Genomic DNA, 12,144 nt, shown 5'->3' with positions numbered 1-12,144 from the left:
CTGTAAAATCGAATTAGTTAGACTTACTTGAAATAAGCAAGTGAAATAGGAATATTATGTTGTCCTAACAAAAGCTTAGTTAGTTCACTTACACAAGAGTTCTAGTAACTAAAAGAGTAGAGAGCACTTGATCTAGGTTTACTCTTGACTTTACCACAGAGGTTACCATTGTTGTGTTTTGCATGGTGAATGTTGAAGTCTCTGTGCGAGTCAAGCATGATCAACTGCAAATTTTACAAATATGGAGCAATTATGTCAACTCAATTAAAAGTTCCACAGGTGTTGGACATAAGTGTTAGCAATAAAATTGTAAACGATCATTATATGACATAAAGGGAAATATTATAGGTTAATTTTAAAATCTTAATTTCTGACTAAATCATTAGTGGTGATGAGGTGCAATATGTAACTTTTCAGTCCGCTATAAGGGGGTCTATTCAAAACAAAGGCGTAGTTTGATGACGCCAAGTTTGAGCTCAGAATCTTGTGACGTGCACAGCACCTCACAGCCAGTGGAAAAGAATCAGGGATAGGACGCATGGCGAATCATGTTTATGGATGCGAATCAGAGCAGGACCGAGTGTTGAGCAGCTAAGCAAGGCCGGTGGAGCGATTGTTAAAAAACACACGGCTCGCAAGCAGCAGGACTTTTATTATGCCACAGTCGCTGGCGGCATTTCCGCTTTTCCGGTCATGGGTATGAGGTATTGCTCAACTCAACAAAATATATAATACTGGCCTAGCGGTTTTTTAATATTTTACTGACATTTTTTTACATAGTGCACCTTTAACTCCAGAATATTAATTATTCAGTCAGAAGCAAGGTCAGCTTTTAAAAGCAACTATTCTTTCTTTAAACAACAAATAACTGTGATTTCTTGTTGCATCGCTGCATCAGAAAGAGAGTTATATAATAATATTAATGTTCCAAGTGCCCAACCAAAGTGAACACTTATCACCATAATGATGAGGGTTTTTTTGAGGGAAAAAATGGCACTAAAACCAACCAATTAATCTTAACTTGGATTTTCTGAGTAAACAAATAATAGTATGCGAATAGACAGTACAGATGACTAGATTTTTACAGTTAAGACACTCAGTAAAGTTAAGTTAGAATCACTGCTGATTTCACTGTTCTTTGTGTCTTTAGTTTAGCCATGCAACAAAAGGATGAGAAGTGCAAGTCATGAACTCTTGAAAAGAGGGGCTAGTTGTGTCCGAGTAGCCTTAGTTTTTTTTTTTCTGGTCTTTTCCTTCACTTCCCTCTCAAGAGCTTCTCGTTGTTTCTCATCATTACTGCTCAGATTCTGTTCTTACTTTAAGCTTTTGAACCGTATAGCTGATTTTTTAAAGTTGCTGTTACAGCCTCATCACTGACTGCATTTGATGGCTGTCCTCTCAACTGATTAATATTTGTTTGCCATCCTGTCACTTGTCGTCTGTTGTCGCAGAATTGCAGAATTGTCTTCAAACAGGTATTTTTTTTTAGAAGAAACTGTTTTTTTTTTAACAACAGATATTAGAAAATGATTGGAAGATGATTTTGTCTGTAAACTAATTTCTCACTAAACATGAAAGTAAATTTAATAAAAAAATGTAAATACTACAGTAAAAAACTTTTAATTGGTTAACTGTACATGACTTAATCATACATAGTATAAAATAACATTTTAAAAGACAATATAGCCCTACTGCACAAGTATGGTGTACTTTAAATAAAAAAAACTATATGCAAATATGCATAGTGAAAGTACAATATCCTAGTGAACATACATATGTTATGTATGAATGAGTATGATTTAAAGTAAATTGTCTTATAATGCCAATATGGGGCATTCTATATTTTATAGCCTGTTTAACATTTATGTGTAATTATTGTTATCAGTTATTTACATTAGAAGACTTTATGTTGATTAGTTGATTGCATTTTTAATCGTGTTGTGTTTGTTTGCACACCATCCCTTTGCATTGTACCACCTGTGATATTATCCCATTTTACAGTAGGCTAACATTACAGAATACCGTTAGTAACTGTAAAATATAGCCACCAACATAATTCTTTTTACAACAAAGTTTTGGCAACCATATCAGCTGCAATTCGTTATACTGTAAATTTCATAAAATCCAGAAGAAAAAAAGCCAACTGCTTTTGCAGAAATAATATTTAAAAAAAAGTATTTATTTTTTACAAATGCAAAACTTTAAACAAGTGCACGTGACCTTATACCACATGAACATTGTGGTTCTTTAATTTCCAATCATATCGTTGCGGCATATGTCAGGTAATGTTCGTGCTGAGCTTTGGTCATTCCTGGTAAAAGCACGTAAGATGAAGGAACGGCAGGTCCAGAACCCGGCCACCCCAGGCAGTTATAGGGCACCATGTGGCCCGGGTTACCAGGAGATTGGTGAGCGTGTGGCGCACCGGCAAGAACCCCCATACCGGGAAACGCGGAGACTCCACCGGGATACCCGAGCAAAGAATAATGTGGGAAAGGTGCAGGGGGTAATTCCGTCATTTTTGAATTCAGGTCAAGAAACGGATAGGGGTTGGACAGGTGGTGGTGACTGAAAAACACCCGAGTAGCAGCAGCAACAGACGTTTTCTCCGCGTTCAGCGAGTCCGTGAGCGCGTCAACGGGTAACCGTCCACTTTTCAACGGGTCGCTGTCACCCAGATTATACGTCACATTAAAATGATACCTGTCTTTTTTGATCAAAGTTTTGGGCTTTCGCCGTGGTCTGTATTTGTAATCCGGGTGTTCTTTCATGTGAACGGCTCTCAGGCGTTTGGCCTCGTCGATAAAAGGTCTTTTTTCAGAGTCTGACAAGAGCTTCCATTCGCCTCCGAGGCGCTTGCTGATCTCAGAGTTGTGCATCTTCGGGTTGTCCAGTGCCATCTTGCGTCTCTGAGCTCTCGACCACACCATAAAAGCGTTCATAGGACGCTTAACATGGTCCATAGGCTTTGCCATTTCTCAAACAGTTTCCTCTGCTGCTCCTTCTTTAATTCAGTCCAACGGAAAGCAGCACAAAGTTCCTCACGCACAGTTCAGTCAGACCTGGTTGTTACCTTTGTAACATGGCACCAAAATCTGAGTCGCCGCCTAGAAATAAGTTTGACTATTTGTCAAGTATCAGTGACTTGCCATCAGATAGGCCTATGTATCTCTTCAAACAAGTGCCAATAGTTGGAGTTGTCATCCATGGACGCACGGTCTGTGTGTGTATGTGTGTGTGGGAGTCTCTGAAATGACCTAGGCTTAAAAGCGCACCGCACTGCTTAGTTTTGTTCCGCATGCGCTGCCTGAGTTAGTTTTGAATAAAGTGGGCGTGTCGTTTCAGCCTGATATAATTGACGTCACTGCGTGTGTGTCCTGTGACAACTAGATACACGATGAGCAGCGGCAGCACTGTGTGTGGGGCAGCTTTCTTCCACTGGTAGCACTACGTTGACAATACATTTTTATTTAATGTTTAACAGATAATTAGTTAAATGTAGGCTATATCTAAATGGTAACAAATAGCATTCGTTTTTAGAATAGTCATCACAACTATATATATAATATATATATAAAATAACAAATCAAAACTATCTTTTTTTTGTTGACACTTTGTCTGTTCTGGCTCTGCACATTCTGATGATTCTCTGAGCAACTTTATGAGGATGAGCAGTAATTTACTACAACGCAATATCAATGTTTTTGTCTTTTGATGTCGTTTAACCTGAAAATGTACAATTTAAATTACTGTATTATCCAAAGTGATTCACATTGCATTCAATGTGTGCACTTTATCATTTTATTTCCTAGGTCTTATTTTTGACATATTTAATATACATTAGCTCTCCAAGGCTAAATGAATAATAAATAAATGAGTTTTCAATTTTGTTTTAGCAACTCAATGCTTAACCAATAGGCTGCTGCCGCTACATTTCCTCACAAATAATGCGCCAAAGACACCCAGAGAGATTCAGTTAACACTGTGTCCATAACTGCAGGTCATATGCTTTTCCCCGTCACTATGTGATTATGATGCATTGTGTTGAATGACTTTCAAAGCACTTTCGACGTGCCTATTATTAAGACAAGCGAGTGGAAATTAGACACTCTGTTGTTTCATGTAATGATGTCTCTTTGTACACTTAAATCTTTATAATCTTCTTGTAACCATGGATTTACTATGTACTATTTGCAGACAATTTATCAGCCTCGCATCTTTGTAATATAAACTAATAAGCCCAAATTACAGTTGGCAGCAATAAAGCATAACAGCTTAACTGTGCTTCTTAAAAAAGTATATTAAATAATAACTGTATTTACATTCAATGTGATGAGGTCATGTGACAAAATGTGTTATTTTGTACATTTATATTGTACAATGTTGTACATTTACAGTATATGTATTCCACAAACATAGCCATGCCATCTCTTTTTTCATATAAGTGCAATAAACATTGACACTAGTTCATTATTGCATACACAAATGAACAAGAAATCAAACCATGTTTTCATCAACAGGAAGTGATAAGATCCTTTTGTAATTGGAGCGGTCACACCCTGAGAACTAGGAGGCGTCTGTCATGAGTCAGGACCACACCAGAACAATATGCTCTGGAGTAATTAAAGGAACAAATGACTCTTAAAACCGGCTCTGTGTTTAGCCTCCTTTTATTCTCCTGAAAACATCTCAGAACGCATCTTGGAACTGCATGAGTGCTCTCGGTTATCTCTCAAAGAGAAGCTTATTTAGCAGAAAGGAAAAGAAGGTCCTTTGGAGAGAACGGAAGAAAAGAACAATGCGTTAAAAGGAGAAATCCTTTAATTTTCAGCTAGAAGAAGGGCCATTGTATGTCCAGCTTTGGCCTGCCTTCAGTTCTTCATCTCCACAACGCTTTGACAGAACGACCAAAGCTTTTGAATGTGCTGCAGAATGAATCAGTTATTTAACTGTGCAGAAGACATTTAACAACAACAATATTGATAAACTAACTATCTATTTACATTTCCTCAAGAAAATGTATGTGTTGATCTGAGTTGGGAATAATGCAGTTCATAAGTGTGAACTGAATTTGCAAGAACCCACAGGAAATTTCATTTGAATTTAAAAAATGTATGTCAGGAGTTTGTTGAATAGTAATTTAAATAAATTTAATGCATTCATGAGAAAATGTATCATTTGCTCAGCCCATAAGGCCTTTTTTTAAGTTATATTTTTGGCCTTATTATATGCTTTAATGGATAGGACAGTTACAGATCAGACACGAAAGCATGGGTGCAGAGAGAGGAACTTGACTGTCAAAGACCTCGAGCTGAGAATCAAAATTGGGTCACCAGGCACAGCTGTGCTACATATCGGAGAGTTGGCGAGGCTATTAGCTCTGAGGCCTGCAAATCTTTACAAAACTTTCAAGCAAGTTTTTGTGAAGCCAGTATTCAAAATATGTTTTGAAAACCTTGCTCTTCTAGTTAAAATCACTATTACATATACATATCATTGAATTTTTGTTTAATTCATTGTGTTTCTTCCTTATATTCAATTGTGTAACGCATTACAAGTAATCCGAGTGATGTAATCTGATGATTAGTTTTTAAAGTAATGAGTAAAGTAATTAATTACTTTCCATTTAACAACAAAATATCAGTTATTTTTTAAAACAATTAACGCAAGTTACTGTTTTCCCATTTATTGGCGCACAGCTCTCCTGTCCCCATGTTGAGAGAAATTGTGGGGAAGTGCAGAGACGTGTGCACCGTCTGAACATGATGGGGATTGCAGTTTATAATTGTGAGCATTTACACATCTCACTTGACCAGAAAGAGATTCAGTATTCCTCAAAATGAAAAAAAAAAAAACCCAGCGAAATGCAAACACAGAATATTGCTCAATCCTGCAATACTTAAATGTTAAATAATACAAATATACTTTATGTATTTAATCTCACTTTAATGTCCAATGTCTTTGCTGATGACCTCGGAAGATCCAATTGAACTATTGAACTACATTAGCAAAATAACTTTATTTAAAAATCATATTGAGGCCTATTAGTTTCACTTTTTGGTGCGAAAGGGCCTTTTAATTAGCCAAAACTAGGATTTTTTGTTATTAAAAACAAACAAGCAAGCCCAGCCCAGATGAGAAAAAGTAACGCAAAAGTATCGTAACACATTACTTTTCATAAAAGTAATGCAATGAGTTAGCCTGACAAGCCAGACCCACATCAAGATGTTTGGTCTGGAAACTCACCATTGACAGGGCTCAATGCGAGATAAACGGTTTCAAACTCCCTCTGCACGGCGTGCACGCAATTGGATAGCGACACAAACAACCAGAGCTAGTTGAAGGATTAAACTTTTGCCGTATCCGGTCGGCAAACTCAGAACACATCTTCCCTTCTCAAGAATGGCGTCAGTGCCTTTGTTTGTTAGCCTCGTGTATAGAGTCGGTGGGCGGGGCCATAATGACGACGGCCAAGTTGCGTTTGCGTGCTTCTAGTAAACACAGAAACTAGTCTTTCGAATCAGCTTTGACCACGACTCTGGAAGACTTGGAGTTAAGCTTTTCTCTGAGAAAAGAACAAAGAACGACACTGAAGTCATTCTTAAGAAGGGAAGATGTGTTCGGTGTTTTGCCAACCGGATACGGCGAATGTTTACTCTATCAACGAGCTCTGCTTCACCTTCGTTGCTCTGGTTGGTGTAGCGCTATCCTATCGCGTGCAGAAGGAGTTTGAAAGATAACCGTTTATCTCGCTCCTCGGATTGAGCCCTGTCAATAGTGAGTTTCCAGACCAAACATCTTAAAGTGGGTCTGGCTTGTCAGTGCCGTTCTTTATTCTTTTCTCAGAGAAAAGCTCAACTCCAAGTCTTCCAGAGTCACGGTCAAAGCTGACTCGAAAGACTGCCATTCGCCAGTTTCTGTGTTTACTAGAAGCACGCAAGCGCAACTCGGCGGCCATTATGTTAAGCCCCGCCCACCGACTCTATTCACGATGTGATTGGCCCGACCAGAGTTTGGCGTTTACAGCTCAGAAGTGTATTGAGAGTTGCTAGACGTCACTCGCGGGCAGATTAGATTCGCTGCCGCTAGGGTGCGTCTAGATTTTTAGGCTAGCAATGAGTTACTTTTATAGGGAATAACGCAATATTGTAACTTTACTTTTAAAAGTAACTAACACTGCTTATATTTAAATTCATATAGCAATTCTGCATTCTTTCAGGAATGGAATTGAGATTCTCAATTCTGAGTGGTGCACAACTGCCGGCTCCAGGAACCAATCACGAAAACTTAAAGAAGTATAACGTCACCCTACGCATGAAAAAGTCGGATCATTTGAATGAAGTCACCCTTGAAATGTCCAGAACATACAGTGTCCGTCAGCATCGAAGACATGCAAGTATCTACCACAACGTACGGCCACCCAGTGTTTGACGTGCTCTCGGCCCGCCATTACAGGGGTCCCGAGTCTTTTCACCCGCTCCAGCGTCAAGCACACAGCCCTCCCATGACGAACCCAGAATCCAGCTGACATCACAAGCTGTTTTGTTGGCTGTCCTTTGTAAGCCGTAATGAATCCAGTGAATGTGAAAAGAGATAAAAGGACAGCTCCAGTGAGAGTGAAGGATGGTCACACTGTGTGGCTAATGTTCTGAAGGGTTTCACTGTGGAGAATGGTAACAATGGGAGCAAATGGCAGGACAATGACCAGTGTTTTTGTCCACTCAATTTGTCTGAGGTCCTTCAACCTAATCACATTCACTCCGAGTCATTTGAAGGTTTTGTTCGAAACAGAAACTGCTGAGAGTTTGGGCCCGTGAACAAAAGGACAGAAAGGGGAAGAATCCCCATCTATCACCATGACAGCCGGACTTCAAGACAGGGATTTGGGTCCAAAGAAAACACGGGATGAATGGAGAGGATTGGAGAGAAAAGCCAACGTTTATTCTCTCAAAAAGTCATCAGACATGCTCGACCATCATGTGCATGAGAACGGCTTGAGTTGTTGTTGAAGTTCTTTGTTTACGGGACTATGAAACCTTGAAAAAAAGTTTGAGTTTATACAATCGATGACAAACTCTTTTATAATTTGCTTTGTAATTACATAATTCAAGCTCTTAAATATACATAACAACACTTTTTATTTGTGAGAGAAAATAAACTAGTTTTCTGATACTGGCACTTCAACAAACATGAGGTACAAAAGGAACACAAAAGCATGGAATATTTTAATATAGAGAATTAAGTAGAAACAAAACAATGTGTTAAGTAAAGATGTCAAAGATAATTATCCCTGATAGGTAAAATACTAGAAGGGCAGTCAAGTGTTAAAAACAGATAAATAAATATATAAAAATGAAAAGTTACAAAAATATGATACAGTGCATAACATAAAGGGGTCATGTTCCCACACTGTAAAAAAAAATATTTAGAAAGAAAAGTGACCTGGTTGCCTTAAAATTTTGAGTTCATTGAAAATAAAATTTAGTTAATAAAATTTTTTGAGATTCGACAACCTTTATTAAAATATTATTAAACGATTTTGTAAGCATATTGGGTAATTATGTGTTTTATTTGTGATGACGCAGCTAAATTGTGCTATTTTCATGATCATTTCATGATTATCAAATTTTTTATGTGGTTCAGATACAATAATATTTTGAGTTTCTATTTATTAAACAAATTTCCTTCATTGTGATCTAATACAGGCATACATATTTTCCAAAATAAATCTAACTTGCCATTATTGATAAATCACAGTCTTTATATTCTGTATGTTTGTCTTTTTTAATAGAAAATATTTGGAATAATCAAAAAATAATCTTTTTTAAAATCTAATTTTTAAGTTATGTTTAATACAAATACAATAGAAGTCTGGGTGCAACACATTCTGCAGGGTTTCATTTTTTAAAACACTAATTCTTATGTAAAATAATGCAAGTATTTTCTCCTATTTGATTGGTTTTAGAGTAAAATTACGCATTACTGACATCATTTCTGTGTTTTATAATCTGTTCATGAAAAAGTTTAGCTGCCTGGCGAAAACACAATTCCCTGCATATGCTGTACAATTCTTTACTGTCAACGTATTGTACTTTAACATTTACACCGGTGCAATGCCTTACCCCACTGACGTCTACTGCAATTTCGTCTTGTTTTTACAATCTTGAGGGATGAGTCAAAACTATTTTCAGTGGTAAACAACAGAAAATCACAGATGCTGTCAGTAAAACTTAATTTGGTTTGAACTGGGGAAATCATTTAAGCGTGTCGAGTGCAATCAGTTATCAATCTAAATTGTCACCGCAGACTGCAGCGTTCCAAAGGAGAAGCGAACAGCTGCTTTCCATGTCACACTGATTTCTAAAGGCACGGTCACCTTCATCAAGGCATTGTGCAGCTTTGCAACTGATATTAAGACCGTAAAGACACAGAATGGAGGTGGTAGCATAACAAATGCTTCTCTCCCTGCTCCTTTCAGCAATTTGCTCCAGAAAAGCAATTTCTGTCAGAAAGTGTTTTGTTTAGAAGAATTAACTTTAGTTCTTTTGTTCTGTTCATAAGGAAATGGCACATATAAAACAGCATGATAAACTACTGAAAGTACTGGGAAACTTAAACCACACCTACAATGTCTTTATGTCTTCACATTAGAATAGCCTACAAAATAAATCAAGTAGTGTCTGCAAAAACAAACTTTGAGCCAATTGTCCAGTTATTTAAATTCGCCATGAAACGGAAGTTGCAATAGTCTTTTTTTCCCTTGTGTGATGTACACTATATTGCCAAAAGTTTAGGACGTCAGACTTTACATGCACATGAACTCTAATGACATCCCATTCTTAATCCGTAGGGTTTCATATGGAGTTGGTCCCCCCTTTACAGCTTTAACAGTTTCTAGTAAGGCTTTCAACAAGGTTTAGGAGTGTGTTTATGGGAATTTTTGACCATTCTTTTAGGAGCACATTTGTGAGGTCAGGCACTGCTGGACGAGAAGGCCTGACATAGCAGTCATCCCAAAGTTGTTCTATCAGGTTGGGAGTATTAAATTGTCCAAAATGTCTTGGTATGCTGAAGCATTAAGAGTTCCTTTCACTGGAACTAAGAGGCCCAACCCCTGAGAAACAACTCCACAGAGAAGTGTGATTGGTCACTTGTCCAGTCCAGTGGCAGCGTGCTTTACACCACTGCATCCAATACCCATTCCATGAAGCTCTCTACACACTGAGCTAATCTGGAGGCCACATCAAGTTTAGAGTTCTGTAGCTGTTGACTCTGCACAAAGTTGGCGACTTCTGCACACTGTGTGCCACAGCATGCGCTGACCCCTCGTTGTGATTTTACATGGCCTTGGCCTATCACTTTGTGGCTGAGTTGCTTTTGTTCTCAATTGCTTTCACATTTGTTATAACACCACTAACAGTTGACTGTGGAATATTTAGTAGTGAGGAAATTTCACGAATGGACTTCTTGCACAGATGGCAACCTATCACGGTACCACGCTTGAATTCACTAAGCTCCTGAGAGTGACCTATTCTTTCACAAATGTTCATTTTATACACCTGTGGGCATAGAAGTGATTTAACACCCGAATTCAGTGATTTGGAGGGCTGTCCCAATACTTTTGGCAGTTTAGTGCATCTATGTGGTGTTTTTAATATGCTTTAAGACGTGCAAATTCATAAGTCAACTCTATTGCTGACCATTTTCTCCATTAAACGGCATTGGAAAAAAAAGAAAAGGAAAAAAAGACTTGAAACGCGGAAAAAATGAAAATTGTTCATCCAGAAATTAAAAATTATGTCATCATTTAATCACCCTCTTGTTGTTACAAACAGGCATGACTTTTTTCCAATGAACCAAAAGAGCCAACAAGGTTCAAGATCCAAACGTTCTTCATACATGTCACACGTTTGGCGAGTAAATGATGGAGGAACTTTCATTCCTTTGAACCATGAACATGTTTGACAACTATAAAGTGTGCAAATTTTTGTCTTCATTTTAAACAATACATATTTTAAAGTGTTTGTGTGTTCTTTCTATAGCTATAGATGTCCTGTTAGCGGGACACTTTGTGGCTTGTTTATTGCCCTTCTTTCCATATCACATATTTAAGTAATTATCATAAATTAGGTATCATTCAAAAGCGTGAAAAGAAAATTCATCCTGTGAAAATCGCATGTAAAATAATCTAATAATCTTAAGGTATTGCAAATATGCAATATTGCAAATAGATTCAATAAACAGAATTAAATTAACTCTGGCCTACTTAACAACATGTTTAAGAGAGAGCGTGTGTGCCCGAGTGAGTGTGTTCAGCTTTGCCATGAGATCATCGCTGTAAGGGAAGCATACCACATATCTTCTATAATAATGGATCTGGCTATCCTTTCATATCTTCTCTCAATTTTTGTGCATTACCAGAGTGTATTGAAAGTGCTGTTTCAATGGAAAGGTAAAGGCAAGCATTCCTTCTTGTGCACACCTTTGAACCGAACACAATAGGATCGTCTACTGCAAAGATCTCACACTTTTGTTTGTCCATCCAGGAGGAGAAAGGCCTACAGTATCGCTTACTCTCCAGAGATGATGGTTACGATTACAGACAAAGCCACAAATGTCGAGGACAAGAGGCTGTGATTCGATGCCTGCTTGCCTAACACATTGCCTCTTGTTCTCAGTCAATCCAGGATTTTGCCTTCAGGTTAATTCCTTTATGCACTAACATAACTTCGTCTCAAAACACCATGAGACATGGATGACAGACTGTAAACAAATACCTGCTGTCACCTCCGGCACCAAATCTTAAAGCCATTATGGGGCGGGATGTAAAGTGACAACGTTTTTTTTCTTCTCCGGGTTATTGGAATACAGGGGGTTTCCCAGCTGTAATCAACCCATATGGAAATGAGAGTTAGGATAACACTATGCACTATGATAATAATGATTAGGGTTATCATTCTATTTGTGATTAATAAATGTTTTTGGAAACATTTAAGGTCCAATTCTCACTATTAACTAGTTGCTTATTAGCATACTAGGATATTGGATGTTTATTAGTACTTGTAGAACACATATTAATGCCTTATTCTGCATGACCTTATTCTACATCCCTTAAAGCAGGGGTGAAATGCTGTTTCATGCATA

General features: G+C 37.8%; 1 protein-coding gene across 1 annotated transcript; it reads right to left on the bottom strand.

The window, feature by feature from the left end:
- Positions 1-2,163: 2,163 nt before the first annotated feature.
- On the bottom strand, positions 2,164-3,521 carry sox21a (SRY-box transcription factor 21a). Its single transcript, XM_067458277.1, has one exon. The coding sequence runs from the start codon at positions 2,973-2,975 to the stop codon at positions 2,259-2,261; it is 717 nt and encodes a 238-aa protein (XP_067314378.1). The 5' UTR covers positions 2,976-3,521; the 3' UTR covers positions 2,164-2,258.
- Positions 3,522-12,144: the final 8,623 nt, after the last annotated feature.

This window comes from Pseudorasbora parva, chromosome 12 (genome assembly GCF_024679245.1).
Source record: "Pseudorasbora parva isolate DD20220531a chromosome 12, ASM2467924v1, whole genome shotgun sequence".
Lineage (NCBI taxonomy): Eukaryota > Metazoa > Chordata > Actinopteri > Cypriniformes > Gobionidae > Pseudorasbora > Pseudorasbora parva.
The sequence above is the reverse complement of the archived record's forward strand: the minus strand, read 5'-3'. Positions and strand labels throughout refer to the sequence as shown.

Bases quoted from the DNA above. Each gene is read 5' to 3' on its own strand.
- sox21a (XM_067458277.1), bottom strand. From the start codon at position 2,975: ATGGCAAAGCCTATGGACCATGTTAAGCGTCCTATGAACGCTTTTATG.